This window comes from Spizellomyces punctatus (genome assembly GCF_000182565.1).
Source record: "Spizellomyces punctatus DAOM BR117 chromosome Unknown supercont1.10, whole genome shotgun sequence".
NCBI classification, from domain to species: domain Eukaryota; kingdom Fungi; phylum Chytridiomycota; class Chytridiomycetes; order Spizellomycetales; family Spizellomycetaceae; genus Spizellomyces; species Spizellomyces punctatus.
The window spans coordinates 721,255-742,788 of record NW_015971546.1 but is presented as its reverse complement, the minus strand read 5'-3'; the positions used below and the strand labels follow the sequence as shown (position 1 = coordinate 742,788).

Genomic DNA, 21,534 nt, shown 5'->3' with positions numbered 1-21,534 from the left:
CAAGCGGAATTGGTTTGTGAAAAGCGAGTTCTGGGGAGCCTTCGGGGAAGGGAGAAAACGTCCGGTTCGCAGGGTTTGGAGAAGTGCTGCAAAGGATTGACAGAACCATAGTACATTCAGCGGATGATGGTAAGACTCTGGGTAAATTGGCTCATGTCTATAATCAGTGAAAACGGGCAGCATGGTTTGCTGGTCGGTGACGAAAAAGAACTGTAATGGGGTGGGTTAAAGATGGTCGGTACGGATAAAAGCAGCGGGCGGCAAGACGCCTCTCTGGTGCAAGCCACGCTTACGCGATTGCGATTGTGATGATGACAGTCTTCATCGCAACTTACTACAAGATCACAAGGAGGATATCGTATTTGATGATGCAGGTCTACAATAGATCCATGGATTCTAAAGGACTGGCAAGTTCCCAGTGTGGTTGTGGTTGAACCCCACTCTGCGCAGCAACATCGTTCCCAGTAGCCGTTTTGGCTCGACAAGCTTTGTCGCCAGAGCTCCTCAGCTGGATTTTGATGTCAGGGCTCCAAAGATATACATGACATGCCAGTCAATAAATGTCAGCTATCCATTAGTCACTGTCCGTGTACTAGATTGCAGATATTCAGTTCTCCATTCGTTTCTTAAATCTCCTCTTCGTCTTCTTCCTTTGGTGGTCTTCCGCCATATGGTCCTCTGAACCGTTTCCGTGGGTTCATCTAAAGATATATTTATTATGCATCGTTTCTGATAGCAGACACACCAATAGCATCTTGAAACTCACTATTGACGTTTTGCATTCGATATACGCCCGCTGGGCTAGCCTACATTCCGGAGATACGCTGTTTTCGTCATATTTCGGATTCAAACATTCGCGAGGTGTGTTTCGCTGCTCTACTACGCACGGAGATTTGAGGAGACAAGTCAGCAATGCCTTGTAAAAGTGATCGCAAGTGGGCATTTTTGTTGCGGAATGTTAATGGCCCCAAACCTCTGGAAACGCTGGCAGGTTGCCATGAGGCAGGTGGCTTGGAGAACGCGGTCAGCCCAGCGGTTAGCTCGTCTGGGGTCGTCATCCCTCCCAAGAACCTGACATTCCAAACGAAAAACAAGGTACTTATGAGCCGCCCACAGCGAACCCGGAAGGCGGTGAACTATGCAGAGGTCATATCGCTGGATGGCGACGAGAGGGAACATCCTCATCCATCACGACGAAAACAAGACTCGACATCGACCAATGCTACAAAGAAGCAAAAAACTTCTGGTGCGCCTTCAAGAGTTAAACATTCCGGTTCTCTGCTATTGAGAAATTCATTGAGAGCGAACATCAGCTATCCCTGAAGAGCGCTCCAGTTCATCAGAACAATGTCGGACAGAAAATAAACGCCTTAGTGTAAAGGTTTGTTTTTCTGAAATTACGGTGGTGATATGAACAAGTAAGACTCAAGCAACGTTGCCGGTCAGGAGCGTAAGGAACAAGCAGACCTTCAAAAGGCTATTCAGCTGTCCATGAAAGACGAACGTTGCGGCAGTGATAATGTGCAAGTTGTACTGCCTACATCTCGTTCACAACCGCGACGGCAATCACCGAAACCATTATCTGATCACGCCAACAAGTTGATGACCGCGGGGTCTCAACGGGAGGAACATCATAGTGTTAAGCAAATTGGTGAGCCTACTACAGTAAGCTGGAAAGGCGGCGCTGTCATCATGTTGACATGATCCTTAATGTTAGAATCGACTATCAATGGGGAAGACAGTACCTTGCGCCAGAACATGTTTGGATCAGATGATTATGCCGAAGCCGATCTTCAAAACCATGGAACTGATGAAGACGGGGCTGAGCCTCCCAGTCTCACTGGCACGCGAGATAGCAAGTCTGCATCCAAAAGAAAATCATCTTCAAATAGGACACCTTCAAGCAACCTTAATACATATCCGCAGAGTCAGAAACAGCTACAATCTGAGAAGCGTACGAAACGGCCGATATCCACAGATCAGCACGATGCGACTGGAATGAAGGCCGTATCAACTGATAAGGAGCAATCTCCCTCCGAGAATTCAAGATTGGCTACAAGTGCAATAACGTCCCCTGTACCACCTCCACATAATGCGTCAAGAACGGCGGAAAGCCCAATTCCCTGCATTAATGCCTTGCCACTGCGATTGGGTCTATCGAAGCGGGCCCGCGTCAAGCCGCTTCACAAGTATTTGAACAAATGATTGGGCGAGGGCGCTGTTTTGGGTGGGTTTATGGTGGACTAATCACATCAAAAACTGTAAGTGTGAAGTACCTTTAGCAAGGGACGCTTGTTGTAAACGTGACATCCCAACCAAATATCATCCTTGCCGGCGGATTAGCGCCAAATGGTCAGAGCCAGTTGGCTCTCTGTAAGATGTGATTTCCAATGCTAGTATTTCGGGCGGTAGTTACAACCAATATATTCTGTAGATCTCTACTTCTCTCCGTGCGTCGATGATGTTTTAAACCAATATCAGCAGGCTCTTTTGCTGTCGAGCCAACTTCCGTACATCCAATCAGTGATTTGTGCATTATCGGGCTCTAGAGCAATGCACGCAAAACGAAAACGATCGAAGTGGTAATATATCCCAAAATGGTTATATGACATGATTACGTGATAGCCAACAATGCTCGGACTTCAACCTGGATCTCACCGAGCTCTACTTTTTCGGCCATTGACAAGGTCCAACCATGCATGATGTGCAACCTAACCCACATCTCCTGCAAGAAGGCAGGATATTGTCGCTTTTTGATCCATGCGAGTTGCAGCACCTTCCCGCCTGCTTTCGGAGGGCGGCGGAGAAAGCCGAGCACACAGATATTGTTCGAAAGCAACTGCGTGTGCTTCAACGAGGGAGGCAGTCGATTCTGTCAGTAACGGATGTCCCAACCACAGAAATTCCTAGAAGCGTCATGAGGAAGAAGTTCCGAAAGATGTTAGGACAGTCAGGGTATCAGCAGCTCGCTCTGAAGCCCCTCGCGAGAGTAGATGTAAGTAAACTCTATTTGCAATCTCGTCGTTTTAGGCGCTTTGAGCTGATATCCATGCAGAAAGATATGCTAGGCAAAAATCCAATTAGCCAAGCACCGCCTACAGCTGCTGGTATCTTCTTGATAATTAGTCGAACACCCAATCGCCGTATTAACGCCGTTGTCATGTGCAGAAAGCAGCATACGAGTGACAGAAGGCATGGGAACGATTAACTCACATCTAAAGCGAATGGTCGCTGAAATGGAAAATGTTACCTGGCTTCCGCCAGATGCGCGAGAGAGCCTGGTAAATAGATGAGTAACGCCTCTAACTGCATCGCTCGCTGATGACCCCTTTGTACCAGGAAAATACGTTGATTATTGAATTGGCAGCACGATATAATCAAGTACAAGATTTCATTACTTCAAAACTGACGCCGGCTCAGAACCGCATTGTTGCTATCAGCGTTATAAGTCATATAGGCATGGTGAAAGATGACGTTCTGCGAAGTTGTCGGCGCAAAAAAGAGAGTAAGTCGTCATAATGTACTTAGCTCGGGAATATTACTTGACGTTTTTCTCTTAGAAATGGAGCATGCAAGCATCTTTGATCAGACTGTGAATAGTGGGCGACTACGGGCATTCTTCAGAACAGAGCTTAACCGCCGGTGAGCAGGACCATCATGATATCACGACTGAAATACTTGTCTGATGAACTGAAATCTAGAATAGATACTGAAAAAATAATGAAAGAAGCGTTGGCTGATACAGAAGGTGGTCAAACACTTCACGATACAAGCCTTCTCCGACCTGGAGACCCTTTGAAGGTGGAAGTCCAAGAGGTAATTTTCTTCGACGCTGTACGTTGCTTCGCGCTATAACCTTGCGAGACGATGGTTTTAGATGAAGGATGCGTTAGAAAGAGTTACACATGCTATTCCCAAGCTCGAGGCGCCAGTTGTTACTGGCAAACACCAGACGGAACTAATTCGTCGCTCCATGCGGCAATCATCGATATCGGCTGCGTCGAATGAGCCCAATGATATACAAAAATTGCTGAGACGTTCATCACGACGATCCTCGGCACATTTGGAATTGAGACGAAAGACTCTCGTGCCTGTTAATGGCCATCGACCCAGTCTTCTATCGGAAGAAATTGTTGAGTTTCCCTCCACAACTCATATAAACAAAGGAAGAATATGGGAACTCTCCGTTGAAGGGGCAGATGATGATGAAGAATCTTTCGATGATCTGAGCTACCCTGAGGATGATGCTCAAGACTGCGCAGCGTTGTGTTTGGCAGAAGGGGATAACCCTCTCTTGCAAGGACATACGGGTCTGTCAACTTTCCGCCGACAGATGGACCTCAAGGAAGAGGTGGGACCGGCTGCGTTTCGTATTTGTAATCCTTGGACTTACAGAATTGTCTCAAGATTTCTGTTCCGAGGACTCGATACTTACCATTAAGCAAGTATCGCAAACGACATTTAACTGATTTTGATTACAGTATGTTCGACACCGTGGTAAGAATGTGATGTTAACCGGGCCTATTGAGCCGTATTATCAATTGAACCAATTCCTACGCAGTCCTTACCTCCATCGCCTCCGTCTGAAAAGAATGCACCGTCCGCCGTCAAAATGTTTGAAGAGGAAAAGGTACTTTCCGCGTCATTTGGTTGGCGAAAGGTGCATACTCTGAGAACACAGCCCTGTAGAAAATAATGAGACCGGTCCAGTCTCATGTGTCGGAGAGAATACCGAAAGGTTTCATCACTCTGGCAACCGAACCAGCAGCTGCGGTCAGCGAATTTGGAAGTGATGTGAATAATAACATGCTCAACAGCATAGGTTTGTGCTTTTGCGAGCATTAGCTGGACTGCAGAAACGATACTCATGTGGACGTCAGATGAAAAGCTGACGAGATACAAGGAAGTCGAAGAACTGTACGACGAGATAATGAAAACATTGGATCAATCACACTTGGAGCCAGATGACCGTAGGTGTTCAATTTGTCGTGTAAGTGCTAGCGCTTGCTGACATTCAACAATTAGTGGCCCCCGAGGATAGTTTTGCCTGTCCTGCAGCTCCAATCGATGTTGAGGGCCCCGTAAATTACGCGTGGCAAGGACTTACCGACCCAGCTCTCATCCGGCCGCTCTTTCATGCGAAGCCAGCTGCCGCCGCTCCAACCACCACATCCTCAACAGGCGGTCGAGCTTCTGTGCCGGCCGTACGGTTACGAACGCGCGAAGATGCAAAACGTCCATCCATCCCAGCTGACGAATACATCCGAAATCGTGAGGCAGCAATGCGTAAAACGATTTCCTCACGATATGACGGTGCCTTTCAATATAATTACGGCGGTTATATACCGTTTGATGTTGAGAAACGTAGTCGCCAAGCTTTCAGTGACATCGGTTTTCAAGACTATCTCGAGTTTCTTCGAACGAAAACTACCGATTTCGTATTCGATTTATTGTATAAGGAGGATGAAAACGTGGAAGCGCTCCGGAGGGCACAAGAGGAAGCAGAGGCAGCGGCTCGGGCCGAGGAAGAACGAAAGAAAATTGAAAATGAGAGGAGGGAGAGGGCGGAAAAGCGCCGACAGATGCTGTCATACTCGAGGGGTGAATGGAACCCCAAGATTCTGGACTTTATGGAAGAACTTCACAATGCGGCGTTCACCAGCCAGCCAGCGCCATCTGACCAAGAGCCTGTTGACGTTCCACCAATGAATAATGCCATAGTCAAGGATGACAAAGAAGATGGGTATGATTACCCTTGCTTTCCCCATGATCTTCTAGCATTCTGATATCTTGCATACAGGTTTTCAAGAGAACTGGTCACCGCAAGCTTACCTGAACGATCAAAAACACCCACTACCCCGAAGACGGCGGATATAAAACACTCTGCCGGGAGACCAGACTCTGTAGATATCCACCGAATGCAAAACGAATTAGAAGCTCTTTGGGTAACACTTAAAATGCCGGCAGATCAGAAACTGGACATGGCAATAAAGTACGGAGGCCATCGATTTGCCCCGAAATTAGAAACGGTGAACAGTTAACTCTGATGCGGATAATACCTGAATGTGCCCGTATTCATTCATGTACCACTTCCTTAGGCAATCCGGCTATGGAAGATCGCCTCCGAACACATTATTGCACGAGAGAGTGTCTTACATGAGATTGAAGCCTTTGAACGTACAGCCTCGGATCCACTGTAAGTTTCTGAACGGAGTCTGCGCCGCGCGTTTGAGATGCATCTAATACAATGCCGACAGCCGATTCTTTCGCAAAGGATATGAGGGTTCTTCGGAAGCACGTCTCAAAGAAGCAGCAGAACGCGAACAGCTGATGCGACGTTTGCACTATATTGAGGCACGCATCACGGACGTGACAAGTAGCATCAAGAATGAATTACACGAGAGTGTGACTTACGCAGGCACGTATCACTTCTACCTTGCTAAGGTCATCTGAGCACCAAACGCTAACAACACCTGGCCATCAATCAGGAGTGCCTTACCGTGAAAAGATGAAGTCGGATTATACCGACTTAGTCAGACGCTTACAGAAGGAGCGCACCCAGAAAAGAGAGAAAGACCAGGAAAGTGACGAAGCTCGGATATCTGAGTCAGTAGAATCTCATCGGTTGGCTGAAGGCACCGACGGTGGAGCAGATAGCTAGCTTAGGGACTCCAGATGAATTTCACCCATTTAGCTGTATATACATGCCGTGTTTTGTGCGCGGTATTCCTAGGTCTTTGTGACAGCGATTTTGTTCGAGTACAAAACTCCAGCTGGCTTCCACCAGCAGTTCGACTGGTTAGAGACATATTTATTCAAATCGTAAATACAAGAATAGGCAACAATTAGTCTGCTTCAGGCTCTCTTATCAGTCGTTAAGTTGCAGTAGGCCAGCCACTCCTGCAATGCATTGGTTTCGTAAGTAAGTGACATTGTTCACTGAGTCTATAAACCTAATCTTACCTCTTCTTATCCATTGCTCTTCTGGCGCTTTCGTTGGTATCCGCATGGACATTACGTAGTTGGTACTATGCCTGTGTAAAGTCTCTGTCAGCGGATGATTCAATGATCTTTTACTGACTTGCGTATATATTACCCGGTAGTTGACAACGTTCCTCTTCGCGCGCTAGTTTTGTACACCTGCAGTTATCGTTGTAGGTTAGAAGAGTATAGCAGCAAGGTAACTTTGCCCCGGCAACCTACCGGACAGTCATAAGTATCTTTCGATTCAAATTTCGTTTTCTCTCCTGGCTTCAACCATATAATGGGCAATGCATCATAAAGAACCCTTGGATAACTCTCTACAATTGAATTCTCTTCAATATCCCATCGGGCCCCCTCCAAGAAAATTCCATTGATGTAAGCGCCTTCTTCCGGGCGTACCCCAGCACTGCGGGTAGGCTGTACTTGAAACTCAAACGTCAACAAGTCGATGGGAATGGTGTACTTCCGGGCATAGTTTTGCAAGCATCCCGTAAGAAAACTTTGGGTGAAAAAGAATCCACTGAGCCAAAAGACAATTGGCGGTCCTTCGTCAATCCATTTCCGGAAAAACGTAAGGCGTTGCAGGAGATCGTTAAAATAGGACGGCAGAGGTTTGATGGAGGGATATGATTTTCCTGCCCACATTTTAGGTATGCTGCCAACCAGGATGCTTTGTAGCACATCTTCCAGATCAGAGGACATGACCACTAAACCCTTAATGGCCTTTTGAATGTTGATCAAGCTCTCACGTATGACCTCCGTCAGATTTCGGAATCGAATCACTTCCTGGAGTAGCACCGTGTTCATACTTTCCATGTAGCTCACGGGATACTTGGTGGAGACTTGCTGAGTATCCACCGCCGGTGGTAATCTATTGAGCATATCGGCAGCGACTTCAGAAACTATTTGTTCTGTGGAACGCGAGCCACCAGAGTCAGCTCGTCCCTGGGTTAGCATTATCGAGCGAAAGAAGTTTTCCGTGTCCATTTGGCTTTTCGTAATGTCGGCGTTTTCATGTAAGTGGAACACTTCTGGTCTGGTCTCCAATGGGAGATTTTTGATATAGTCTAGGATCCCGGCATGACTTGTTGTCGAGGGAACGTGATAGACCCCGCTGGGGGAAAAGCTGTAATTGTCCTTTTGGATGCCTGGGTTATACACGAGATCGAGCAATGTCATCAAGCAACGTCGGTCCTTGTCATCGGTCACTCGTCCACCGTAATTGCATTGCCCTGTTATAGGATTGAGCGTGGAAAGCTGCAAGGAATCATATAGTCTTAAACATACCGGTCAAGTACGCAAGTGCATCGTACGGGATGTCGTCATATTCGCTGAGGAAATTTCGTAACTGTCGCGCGGATATTCTGAGATCTGTATCGTTGAACTGTTTTTTTATCAGTAAAATATCACAGTACCCAGGACGTTTGGAGAATCGATACTCACTTCATACGGAATATTCCATCCTATTGGTCCAAATTGCCTTCGTTCTTGTACCATTGCGTGGAAGAAGCACAAGCCAAACAGCATCTTCTCAAAAACTTGTTGCTGCTTACATCCTTCATAGAAGGTTTTATCATTCAGTGGATCGCTCATATATGACTTTTGCAGATTGGCGCGCAAGCCTGCGGGCGGTTCATTCGTCATCTTCACTCCGTTCTGAAGTAATGTTACGGGGAATTTGTCGCTAGGGTATGAGGTCAACCACAAACGGAAGTCCCTATGTGTAGACTCCGGCGAAAGTTCTTCGCAGATCTTTTCAAGACTAGACATCCAACTGATCGCAAGATGACAGTTTTGAAGAACCACCCAGGAGCCTTCGTTCACACCTGCGCTGATCATTTTTGCGGCGATCGGTCCTTGTCCCTGTCCAAGCGAAATAGAATTCAGGCGATTACCCCCCATTCTCTTTTCTTCTGCAAATTTGAGCAGACTCGTCATGGGATCCGCCCCAGGCGAAAGTACGAATATCAGTGGGGCGCATGGATTTGAGTCAGCGTAACTACTGCTTAGATCGAATGGTGGAGGTTCGACAAACCGATTTCCCACTTTCTCGATGATAAACAAAGATATGGCGGCAATCATCTTATCCGGACGCAAAGTACGAAGAACGCAGAGTTTTTGGAAAGGGTTTAACGTATCCTTCCACTTGCCAGGAAGGGAGAGGTCCTGCGGGGTGGGACTATCGAATATGCGCTTCCAGTCGCTTGCGTTTTCGCTGAACACTTTATCAATATCTGTGAACGCCGTCAATGTAGATAGTCGACATATTTCACTCCAGGATTTGTCACTAATCCATGAAGCATCCGGATTTGGTGTTTTCGTTGCAGTAAGACCGATTCCGCCAGTCAGAAGGAATCTCCACTCGTCCGCATCAATCTCCCCACGTCCCCGCAGAATAGCAATGGTTAAGAGAAACGAGAACACAAGCTTGTCCTTTTCAAACAGAGATCTGCATATGTTTCTGTAAAGAGCTTCTGTGAAATGCGTGCGTAAGGTCGCTAGGCGGGTTACTAAATCCGATGATTTCTCGCTTGATTCGATAGAGTGGATGAATAAGTTGATGAACCACGTAAGACTGTACTGGTACATTGGCTCAATGTTCGCCAGCTCAGCAATGCAAAAGAAGAGGCCGGATGCGTAGAGCGCTATTGGTTTATACCCAACGCGAATTTCATCAATTTTACGCTCTGTTGCCTCTGCCGCAACTTGCTTCTCGCTAACAGTTACCGCCAGGGCTTTCGAGGAGGAAAGAATTTGAATACCAGTTTCATCTTCCAAAATGTTGCCCTGAGAAGAGGATAGCACTTCAAGAATTTTGGATTCGGCCGCCTGCAACTGCTTTTTGTTCTCGGCACTCTATTGTACGGCGGCAGCAAAGTTAGTCAGCATCTTCGTATAACTTGACAAACACGTTGGCGGCGTTCAATGTCCCCAGTAATACGATACCTGTATAACAAGTTGTGCCTTCATTTCTTCCAACTCAGGCCGTTCTTTGGCTATAACAATTCCAAGAAGCTGGTCTTCGAGTCCCTCAGGGGTTATCATGAAATTCAATAATGTTACTTTAGTGGAAAGCTCAGGTAGGTAATGCGGATTTCGAAGTTTGGTGGTTATATAAAATCGGAACTCTGGGGAATATTCCACGGTGCTGTCTCCTAGTCGTATGCAGGTGACTCCTCCTTGACGGAATGTCTGCTTCAAAAGCAAGGGCTCCAGGACAGGATCGATTTCCTCTAAAACATTCTCCAGGAGAACCGGAGTCCCGAATTGAATAGCATTCTCAAGAGTACGGATATAGTCCGCATCCGTCAATTTGATGACCTGTAGGTTCTTCGCCTTTTCCATGTTCTTGATCCACCTGTTCGCTTGTCCTTGTGGATCAATCATTAAAGGCCAACGGTATGCGTTCTTGATGATCACACCGTTGTCAATTCTATGCATGAGGTTATGATAGGTTTATAAGTGGTATCGAGGGGAGTTCAGGCAGAAGGATGCCAACTTACGAGAATGCATCATTTGGAAGTCCTGCTAATATCCATTCCCGTATCAAAATAGGATCACCAAGAACGCTGGCGAGTTTGATGTCGTCCGTTTCTGAGCAGGGTATCCTTTTAGCTTTGCAGGCTCTCGTCCATTCGACAACACATTCTGCAATGGGTCAGATCAGTACAAAAGCGATATTGAATCACAGTAAATAGTACCCTACCATCTCTAAATGCCTTGGTAAAAGCGCCCAAGTATGCGACCATGCCACTTGCCACTAACACATCTCCTGTCAATGCAATATACTGCTTTTGTAAGTCGGCAGCAGTCTGCGTCCATCTGTCTCGCTCATCTCCAAGAGAGCCGATCAGCTTTTCCGCTCGAACCAACTGGTTTGATACAGATTCAACTTGCTTCTCCAGCTGATCTTTCTTATCCGTCATGGCCCGGAACTTTTCCTCAAGGTTGGACATTCTGTCTTCGACAGCCTTCAGCGCTGCTCTCTTTTCATTTAATTTTGCCATCACCTCGGCAAGTTCCGCCTGTGCTTTGCCGAGCGCTTCCCTCTTCGGTGCTACGATTTTAGCGACTCGATCGTATGACTCCATTGCACGCACCCAGCGGCAAAGACCTTCTGCGGCGGATGACGCTTTGGCCACCTTTTCAGGGTCAAACTCCGGATGCTGAGGAAGTAATTTGCTTTTTCAGATCGAGCCCCGGCTTTCTTTTCAGATACCTGCCAACTTACATCGATAAATTTTCCTCGAATAACTTTCATTATTTTGGGGTCAATGTTCTCTTTATCATAGGATTTCAAGCTGGGTAGAAATCCGGCATCTCCGAGCAGCTTTTGGGCCGGAACCTGTCGCGAAGCACAATCAGTAAGTTCCTCCCACAGAAGGCATATTCCGCGACGCAAACTGGAGGGTACAAACCCAATAACTCTCTTCCTTCTTTCCGCTAGGATCGGTAACTTTGACAGGTTTGACATCCTTCATGACACATACTGCCTCCATGACAAATTTTACACCTGAGGGAGGGCTCTATTTGTGGAAGCAGCGATGCGAATAGTGAGAAACATTGATGGAGACCAGGTGAGCCATTACCTACTCACCTTCATTGTTTTGAGCATATCGATGTCACTCTACAAAGTAATTGGAAACATTTCAGCATGATAGTCAAGCCTAAACAAATCAAATGTAAACGCAAACCTTCTTCAAGGTATCTAAAGCAGCTATGGCGGCTTCCAAAGCGGGTATAGCCTCTGCTAATTGAGCTTCACAATCCTCTTTTATGGCCGTCGCTTCATTTGCTTTCTTAGTGGCAACCTCTTCATCCGCCTTAACTACCGTCTTCACCTGTGCCACTTCAACCGATTCTTTCTCAATTTGACGCATGATAACATCTGTTTCCTCCTTTGTCTTGATGAGCTGCGGTTGTAGCTCACCCAGATCCACCTGCATTTTGGAGACGGAGGCTTTTGCAAAACTCAACTTCTCTAAACCATTCACATATCGATCTCGAAGTTTAAGCACCTCTGAGCGTTTCAACCCCAGCAGGTCTTTAAACGTCTTGATAAGCATGATGAATGAGGTGGCGGTAACATAATTATGTCTCTTATTGATGCTCAAGAATCTAGTTGACTGCGCACGGGTGCTCTCGTGAAAGTGCTTGCACATTGCTACCACATTTTTTCGTACGTCGTCCTCCATTTCGATATCCGACAAGCATTTCTTTGCTACTGCCATCAGTGCGTCATCTGGCCAGTCGGTAAACCAGTCGATTGTACAGCAATTAATCAGGGATGGGAACTTGCGTAAACGGTTGCGGAACGCATCACCGACGGGACTCATGCACAGGCATATGTGAAGGTTTTCTCGGCAACGGTCCAAAAACCACTGGAACATTGCTGCGGGTGACGAATCCGCTGCACGTCCAGCGCTCCGAGTATCCGATCTCATCAGTTCAAACAGCTCTTGCTTCTCATCGGCCGCAAAAAGATTTGGTACTTCACCAGCATTCAGCATGTTGTTAATATCCTCTAGGAATGATTCTTCTTGACATTGCGTGTCACTGAACAAGAACACAGTAGGCTTGCCAAGACCGCCTGCCGACTTATACAACTTCTTTAGATCGTCATGCCACGCCTGTGCGTTATAATTTCTTGATATCTCCACTTGAAACACCTCATATTCTGCAAGATATGCCGCCATCCTAGTCAAGCTTTGTCGACCACTCCCACCAACACCCACCAACAGCATGTTGCCGCGTGGTTGTTGCAGAACTCGACTTATTCTGGAGAGGTGCTCAATAGCAAACCGAAACATTACTGCCAGAAAATCTGCGTTAGATTCAAAAAATATGAAAAACAGGGATTGAAGCATTAGGATACCTAAATCCATGGGCTTCTTGCTAACTTGATTAAATTCTCCCAAGCTTTTCTCCATAAATTCGGTCAGTGCATTGAGATCTGTTATTTCATCATAAGCTCTGCCGGCTGCATCCCGAGGAGATAGGTATGTTCCAAAAATGAGACTTCGTAGATCATCGATTTCTACAATTCCATCAGCATTTGAATCGTACATGCGGAAGACTTTATCGAATTCGAGATTAAAGGCGGCTTTGACAATTTCCGTTTTGCTGAAGGTGAAGAACCATTTTCTATCATCATCATCAATCAACCGATCATAAAAAACACGATACGCTTCGTGTAGCCACAGTCGGACCATCTTTTCTTTGTTGCTGACCGTTTCCGGACGAGCTAATAAAACTCCCTGTATAACCCTGGAAAAGTCGCGCAAATTGAAAGTGTAATGAGATTTCTTAGGAGTTGGCAGGAGATTTGACATTGCCCCTCTGTAAATCTGTCGGGTGGCATCGACAACTGACTTCGACATATCGATAATCTCCTTTGGGAAATTATTGGACGTCAAATGCCATACCAAGATGGTTTCAAAAATTCGGTGCAAGGCCGTATCATCGAAAGAGGTCATAGTAATTGTGTTGAAGTGTCGAAGAAACTGGAAAGTGCATGCTGTCAGACTAGATACTAGCAAAGAGAAGCGTGAAAGCAGAACGCACCCGGGAAGTCACAGGGTTACGGCCCCCTTGATGAAAGCAAGAGAGCGAAAGTTAGCCCCGGTGCCTCGAAGGAATAAACCCGGGCTTAATCGCACTTACCACCCGGAGGTCCCATGGCACCAACAAATTGGATAGCCTCAAATTTCTGGTAGGGTCATAAGTAAAACCATCTGGGCGCTTTAACAATCGGGGCTTCTTACCGTCATAACATTTTGATTGTACCATCCTGCCAATACATTGATAAATGCCGGATTCAAGAGAGGGAATGGAATTGAAGGCTTACCTTCATGGTCCATCCATTGTCTCAACAACTCAATCGGCGGCTGCGCTCCATACACTTCACGGGCCGGCATGTTTAGATCATCCACAAAGATCACCGACCTTTTCCCCATAGGTGGTCCATAAACTCCTTTGCGGCGTTTATCAAGCTTTGACTCTATTATCTCCTGAGTCTGATTCGCTGTAGTTTGAGCCGAAAAATTTATGAAAGCAGGTATGTAGACATCTTTGGGCAGACGATTGACTAAACCGTCGCGTATGTACATCGACTTTCCAGTTCCTGTCGGTCCAACAAACAGAACATGCTTCTGATGCCGGACCAAGAGCTGAAGCAAAAATCCATACCGCGCTGTATCCACCGTTGGAACCATGATGTTGTCCACTTTCATCTTGGATGGAATAGCCCAGTCAGTAGGAATTGTGTCCACCCAAGGTCGCCAAGATCCCCCGTCAGTTTTTTCAAAAACGAAGTCATATACGGCTCCTTCCGGGAATTGGGCATCAAAGGAAAACCCGTTGGGCAAAGCGCCGCTGCAGAGTGTACGCAGGTGCTGGGAAAACTTTGCTCTGCCGTTTTCATTAACGCTCGCGCCGACAGACCAAACCAGCGAGAAGATGAACGCTCCTTGAATGCATCGAGTAGTAAGTTCAGCTGATTTGTCTTGTGCAAAGTCGTCCAGCAAGCTTTCAAAGATATTGAGAAGTGAGGTGACCATGTTGATATCACTGGTCTCAGACAGCTCAACGCATTCCCTTCTCACGAAGGACAAGCATGAGCTCACAAGCCAATCAATCATGGCTACCATCACCTTTTTCTGGCCTTCATCCAGCTGACTTCGAGCTAACCAGGACACAAATATTGTGTCTCGCCAGCCTAGGCGACTTGGTTCCATGTATATCATACCACATCGACTGACAGTCGCTACAGTGCTTGGGTTAAGTAGTGCTGCAAGTAAAGAACCCACGATTTCAACGTACCTGGAGACGCAACCGCCAAGTCGCGGACTTCGAAAATCATGCTCATTGTCGACGAAAGCTGAATGATTTCACCACTGTTTAGGCAGAGCTTTTTGTTGTCATCAAGCACCGTATTCATATTTTCAATCCAAACCGCATCCACGGGACCGTCAAATATGATCCATTTGCGTTCGGGACTTTGGGAAGAAGCAAAACCGCGGAAGCCCACTGCCAGAACTCCATCAGACCATTCATGCGTAACCGGATCAAATTGCCCGTACAGCTGACCCATGGTGATCGACTTCGGATTCAAAACGTAGGTCAGGACCTTGGCCTCCAGTTCTGCGTTTTCTTTGTTCATATCGCTGAGTGCACCTTGCAGGACTCTGTAAGCAGCAGTCTTTCCAGAAAATGACTCTCCCACCAACATGAAACCTAAAGTACTTATTAGCACAGGCTATGACGATAAGCCATATTGCTACCACCTACCATGCCGCACCAACATCATCTCGTAGATCTGTAAGATCTTTTCTAGGAAAGCTGGAACCAGTTGCAGATTTGAACGTGCACAGTTGGCCTGAATGGCTTTGATAAGCTTCTCGTAGTCTGGTGTAGGCAACGAGACCCCCGGGAATAGATCCGCCGCAATGCCTTTGAACAATGGAATATCCTGAACCAGGAATTTTGCCAGATTAACATCAATGATGGACCGGAGAACAAGGATATTCTTTCGCAAAGCCAAGTCAGAGTTTAGAAGGGTAAAACCAGTCTTACTGGTACAATCAAAACGTAGCTACCTCATTTTCATTTGGATACTTCAACTTTAAGGCTCCAGCTGCATTCAAAACGGACTTCACAGCTCTCATGCCGTAATCGTAGTGATCCTGAGAACTGAGTTGCTCCGAGCATAGTCGGTAGGTAGCTGTGATCTTCACCGCTAAGCTACGGGCATTGACGAAGCCAAAGCTGTATAAACTGATCTCTGCAATTAGAGTGTAATCGGGCACCTGCCAACCATTAAAGCATTAGATGACAGAGTTCCCAAGGAAAACAGTGCACCAAAGCAAAGAACACACCATCATAGCGACAGGTCTATAAGGACAAAGTAATGAAGTTAATCATTCATCCTGTTAGCGAGAGGGCTAAAGTGGGCGCACCTGAACAGAGCTTTCAAGTTATCTGGAAGTTCGCTACGCCCGGCGTATCCCGGATTCATGGTGATAAAGCAGTTGCAGACTGGGTTCAGAGTTAACTCTGTTCCTTCAAAGGTGAATATTTCCAGCTTCGCCGCCTTAGCTCTCTGAATCGTGAGAATCTGTTGAGCCACGACTGACAAGACCTCCAAATCTATTCGATTGAATTCGTCAAAGCATGCCCAAGCACCTGCCGAAGCAAGGCCCTTGAAGAATTTGCCCATTGCAATGTAATCGAGACCGTCAGAGCAGTTGTAAACAACACAGAACATTGCCAAAGCCTTTGCAAGATCCTTGACCGTTTCGGTCTTTCCCGTTCCAGCCGGACCCTCTGGTGCGCCCCCCAAATTGAGCTGTAACGCTCCAAAAAGCGTCCGATAACACCGGTCCTTTACGAAAGAAAAGTATTATACTTCCGGCCAGAGAGATCTACGTTGCAGCACAATCATACCGTCAACGGAGTAATGACCAGTCTTCCAGTGTTTCCCAAGTACTCGTAACCGTACCTGTATTGACATGGGAATATGTCAATTGTAGCTAGAAAGCAGCTCAATAACGTTCGACTTACTTTTGAACAGAATTAATCATCTTCACCAATACCCCAGTGTCTTTATCAGGTAGATAGTATCGCAATTGACTCAGCCATCCAAAGTCCGTGGTACTGCTGACCTTATCTTCATCCAGCTTGCTTACAACGTCGCGAGCATGAACATCAATCTGCCAAGCGAGGCAAGCTTATTAATGTGCGTGCACAGGTCGGAAGCATTTCTGCATCATTGCGAACTCACCACGACGAGTGCTTCCAGCGTCGTTCGAGCAAGTCGGGAGAGATTCCCTCGGACCAGCTCAACAACTTTTGAAAGTCTCTCGGTACTCTGATCAACGTATTTTGCCAGGCCATTTTGTCTGCCCTCTAAAATAGCAAACTCTACCTCCCTCGTCCAGAAAATCTGACTGACACCAAGTACAACCTGCCCAGGCCATTTCAACACCCACTCTTCACGAGGTGTCTCTTTGTAGTCTTCATATGCTGCCGCCGTTACAGTGCGCATGCTTGCCAGCATCGCTCTCTCCACATCCAACAACCAGCGCTCAACTGCACCAGCGGCTGCAGCCGTAGATATGGGATGGCTGAATTTGATGTACTCTTTCTGGCTGCTGTACATGCCAAGAATTTCGACATCTTCGTCGAATTCAAGACTGTTGATTCCTTCAAAACATTTTTTGAGGTGGGGTTGAACTCTCTTTGGATCACGAGTCTCGGAGAGAATTTCGAGCATCTCATCGTTCGACAAGAAAAAGAACCGAGGAAAGAAGAGTCGCTTAACCTCAAGATATTGGTTTAAGCCTTTTTGGATTAGCTCCAGCTCATTGTTACTATCCGTAAGCTTCAGCATCAGAACAATTGACCCATTAGCTTTCAATGAAAAGGAAACAAACAAAGTACCTCGCCGAACCTTGTGGAGGAGATCCGGCATCGCACACACGCGAAGCACATGCTGATCCACAACGCAGAAAGCCATAATGTCTTTCCAAGTCTTATTGACAGAGACAAACCGTTTGCCTTCTGTAGGCATTTGCCTCATGATGTCTTCCGAACTGAAAATTGGTTCCAGATACAGCCAAGTTGCCTGTACCTTCAGCCACTCATCGACAATTTCCTACATTACGATGTGACCTTCAGCTCCATTCGCCAAATTTAGATTCGGGCCGTTTTGATAGCATACCTGCATTGTAAGAAGCCTTTCCTCCCAAGCCCTGGTTTCTTCATCAAATGCCTTAATGAATGGAGAACTACGCATGGTTTGCGTTTTGACAATGTGATCATCGAACAATGACTGTATCTCATCCACGGATGACAAAATATGGGTTCCGGTGTCGCGATATTCTACAGTGCCAAACTCCATGGCCTGCCATTCGGCATACATCTTCTGGAGAGCTTTTTCGAAGGAATACTCTTTGGTTGCCACTGAGCTGATCTGTTCCAGTCGGTCCATGTGTTCGCTCAAATTTCGCTCAAGGACTAATGGTCGTGACCAAAATCAGTAATCAGAAATCAAACAAAAATCTGACGCTTTATATGGCAATGCAGTACCTCCCGACAAGCTTGTTGTCTCATCAGGCTGGAATCTGAATCCAACAACCTGGCTGATCTCTTTCCAATGGCGTTCTCTCAGACCAGGATTGCAGAGGGTGCTGATTAAGGGCAATGACACTTGGAACCTCTCAATCTGCTCCTTGGTGATCTCTGCGATTTCTGAGGGCGCTGGGTTGTTCTCAAAAGACAAAGAAAGCTTGAAAATATTTCTGCGCATGTTCGTCACTTCGGCATCCACAACTTCTGGATCTAGTTTTAGGAACGGCCCTGTCATCCAACTGTGGTAGCATCGCTGGAAATCGACTGATGTTTGATACAGTGTAAGGAATGGTGCCAATGCGTCCAACGCGGTGTTTAGAGCATTGAACTTTGTGCTTTCCCAACCAAAAAGTTCCTCCTCGCGATTAAAGGCAACAATTCGTTCTGCAATCGAATCCAAACGCGCTTGCAGTTTCTGGGCAGCTTTGAGATACTTTGAAAGCTCCTCATAGTTGCCAAATGTATGATACTCTTCAATCTGCTTGGCGTATCCGTCGAGCTCGGCAAGCAACTTTTCCCTGCGGGCTTTGAGCTCGTCTTGATTAGTGGACCGTGATCGCATGAGAATGTTTTCTCCTTCAACAAATGTCGGTTGCATTTTCTGTGGCCAAGTGAATAAGCCAGTATTGAGTTCGTAATCCTCGGCATTTAAATTAGAATAAATCAACATGAAGTTCAATCTAAAGAGGATGCCGCACATTATTATGGATGGTTGACAAATGCTCTTGATCCCATTTAAATACCTCCGCTTGGCTCCGTCCACCAATTCCTCAAGGGAGCGCATTGTAACCGTTCTTGTTTCGTCAATAAACTTCTGAAGTGCAACCATTTCTTCTACGTTACTGGGTGGCGTAAGCATTTTCTTGGAGATGGCCTCGAAAGACGCAATGATCTGATTGCAGTCGGTGCGGTAGATGGAATTTAGGTGGTCTAGGATATTGTTGCTCAAGGTAATTGCACGCTCCGATAAGGTATTGATGAAGTCTTCGCAATGAAGTTCGATTAATGGGAAGTTCACAATGAAGGGGTATGCACTGTGGATCTTCGCCGAAGCAAGCTCACGGTAGCGCTTAACTTCCTAAAATGCAGCAAAAAATTCAATGATGAGATGAGCTCGTGAGACGCCAGAACAATCCACCGTACCTCCATCATTTTATCCGAGGTTGGCTCCGTGGTGAGGAATACTGCGACATCTTTCTCTGCAGTTTTCCCTATCAATGCACGGTGCTTATCAAATTCCTGCAGATAGACCTGCGGCAGCTGTAAACGCTTCGAGATAATACTCTTGAGATTTTCCCGTGCCTCTTCCACTACCACCGGGAAAGTCTCTGCAAATGTCACTTTGATACATTGTTCAGGCTTCAGGTTCATGATTCCCGCCCGTGTACTCGTAACGGCTTGTCCGGTGGAGAAAAGCTGCGTCTCGATCTTCGGAACTCTGTCGGCCGCTACAAGTAGAGCATCCAGGAGGCTGTCCACAGTCGTCAAGATATCCTTCGCAGATGGCTCGAAAACCACCCTTGTATCATCCAAAACGAGGCGAACGACAAAAGAAAGCGGCTGAGAATTTTCGAAACTCTTGCCAGCTGGACGGTTGTCAGTGTCGAAAAGAGAAACGAAGTCTTCAAGCGATCGCGATACAATGAGACGTAATTGATTTGCGAGAATAAATGAAACGGTTCGGAAGAACGTTTCCATTCTTTCTGTTGGAATGGAGGACCATTCATTGCGCTTGGTGCCTTGATAGAAGACATTCAACATGGCCGGATACCAGCTGTTAATTTTCAAGTGCGTGAGCCCATGAAGAAAGCGGGACAACTCAAGGATGTTCGGTACCTGGTCATGAGCTTTTCGTGCGCCTTCTCAAAACGCTGCGTTAGAGTAGTTTTGAAGGCGCGCAGTTCAAATGCACCTCCTTTGCTGAAGACTGCATCCATGTCAAATAGCCGAATGTCCTCAAAGTTGTGCCAAAGATCCTGTATCTCCGCTATCGTGGGGTTGATAATAAAAAGCGAAGATTGTATGCTTTGATAGGCTTGAACGTACGCCATCTGCCACGTTGGGGTCGAACGCCGGATCCTTTTAATGGCAGCGGAGTATAAGTGGTCAAGTATACCTAAATCTAAAGAGCACACAAGTTACCTACATAACAAAGCTTTCATTTCCAGCCTTTTCTGGGCCACCATACTCAACCTTTTGTCGAGGATCCTGTTGAATTTAAACGGCACCAGTTAGCATCAGACAGAGGATCTTAGTTCTCATGTTCTCATTCCGCACCTTCAAAACAAAATCTACAATGGCCTTTTTCACGCTCATGTGGTAATCTTCTCTCATTTCCCCAGAAAGTGCCTGCAACGTATTTTGGTGCCATACTTTTAAAGATTGCGGGAGCAACTTCAAAACATTTGCAAGCCATTCGTCTTCCATTTTCGCAACGTGATGTGTATCTATTCCGTTCGTAATATAGTAATAATATCGTTGCTAAAATATCTGAAAAAATCAATAACTACGCAATTATACTCTACCCTTGACATGATACTAACCATCATATCTTTATCTTGCAAAGATGCAGATGGCAGATCTTCATTGACCTCTACATCGATTTGGGGAAGCACTGGTGTAAGAGAACCAGGCGCGGCTTGCCTAAAGTCGAAGATGCTCCCTATTAGCATTGGCCCCTTTATCAGTTGGAATTCGTCCCTAGGCCTCACATCACGATATTCACAAGAGCTGTTCGGAATGACTCTCTATCTTTCTTTGAGCCCTTATCTGGCCGTAGCCCCGGTGACAAGTGTTGTTTTTCTGGAGCTATTACTTGGGGAGATGCCACAATCTCACTCTTGGGGGCAGCATCGGCGAGTCTTTGCGTTGGTTGTTTTGTTCGTGCCGGGTGGTAACTTGAATCTATAGAGTCTTCAAGGTAGTTCCTTTTAGCAAAAAGAAACTAGTGGGCTGCTCATTATACTTGTTGAACCTGGCTTAATTGTCTTGATAAAGGTTGATTCTATTTGCTCGAAGGTAGACAATGGAGGGTCGCCGAGGGCTTGCCTCGGGATGTATGAAGATTCTGTTTGCCATGATCTACCTCTTGTACCAGTGGGCAAAAGATCTCTCTGAGAACCATGTGAGATGTAGCTCTTGTTAGACTCGACCTCCGGACGACGAACCTTCTGTTTCCCAACGCTCTGGTGAGGCGACGACCCCTGCATCTCCAACTATAGTGCACCGATCTATGCACTCAACGAAAAGCCTTGCAAAAAAGATAAAGAATGTCTCATGCGTTGTACTCGTTGGGCAGATCGGTCCTCACTTGCTGAATGCTATGATGCTGATCTCCCTGGCACAGTTCTCCGCTTGCTTACGATAATGGCGCAGCCGCTAGTCACGTGAAAAGCGGATTGAACCATTTGGCTCCAGTGA

The 21,534-nt window shown here is 46.4% G+C and overlaps 3 protein-coding genes across 3 annotated transcripts; 2 read left to right on the top strand and 1 right to left on the bottom strand.

Moving 5' to 3' along the window:
- Nucleotides 1-912: 912 nt before the first annotated feature.
- Nucleotides 913-2,205, top strand: SPPG_05956 (uncharacterized protein; the record flags this gene model as incomplete). The annotated part of the gene is made up of 4 exons (XM_016754163.1): nt 913-1,246; nt 1,314-1,381; nt 1,447-1,651; nt 1,718-2,205. 4 exons carry the CDS (start codon nt 913-915, stop codon nt 2,203-2,205), a joined length of 1,095 nt encoding a protein of 364 aa, XP_016607046.1.
- Nucleotides 2,206-2,695: 490 nt separating this feature from the next.
- Nucleotides 2,696-6,842, top strand: SPPG_05955 (uncharacterized protein; the record flags this gene model as incomplete). The annotated part of the gene is made up of 16 exons (XM_016754162.1): nt 2,696-2,995; nt 3,056-3,107; nt 3,169-3,281; nt 3,340-3,505; nt 3,561-3,642; nt 3,702-3,816; nt 3,878-4,351; nt 4,408-4,497; nt 4,562-4,630; nt 4,690-4,822; nt 4,881-4,970; nt 5,026-5,743; nt 5,801-6,029; nt 6,099-6,196; nt 6,258-6,418; nt 6,489-6,842. The coding sequence occupies 16 exons, from the start codon at nt 2,696-2,698 to the stop codon at nt 6,659-6,661; spliced, it is 3,063 nt and encodes a 1,020-aa protein (XP_016607045.1). The 3' UTR covers nt 6,662-6,842.
- A 26-nt stretch (nt 6,843-6,868) lies between these two features.
- SPPG_05954 (uncharacterized protein) lies at nt 6,869-21,417 on the bottom strand (the record flags this gene model as incomplete). The annotated part of the gene is made up of 37 exons (XM_016754161.1): nt 21,282-21,417; nt 21,089-21,227; nt 20,826-21,027; nt 20,658-20,757; nt 20,392-20,595; nt 20,261-20,322; nt 19,951-20,193; nt 19,258-19,888; nt 18,858-19,192; nt 18,073-18,794; nt 17,705-18,000; nt 17,435-17,638; nt 16,766-17,365; nt 16,546-16,694; nt 16,429-16,483; nt 15,942-16,366; nt 15,861-15,876; nt 15,582-15,791; nt 15,274-15,511; nt 14,806-15,219; nt 13,785-14,749; nt 13,648-13,693; nt 13,549-13,574; nt 12,860-13,487; nt 11,679-12,796; nt 11,582-11,611; nt 11,403-11,510; nt 11,216-11,329; nt 10,691-11,150; nt 10,488-10,632; nt 9,931-10,417; nt 8,428-9,840; nt 8,272-8,368; nt 7,204-8,216; nt 7,097-7,140; nt 6,964-7,034; nt 6,869-6,900 (listed from the first exon to the last, which is right to left on the bottom strand). The coding sequence occupies exons 1-37, from the start codon at nt 21,321-21,323 to the stop codon at nt 6,869-6,871; spliced, it is 12,084 nt and encodes a 4,027-aa protein (XP_016607044.1). The 5' UTR covers nt 21,324-21,417.
- Nucleotides 21,418-21,534: the final 117 nt, after the last annotated feature.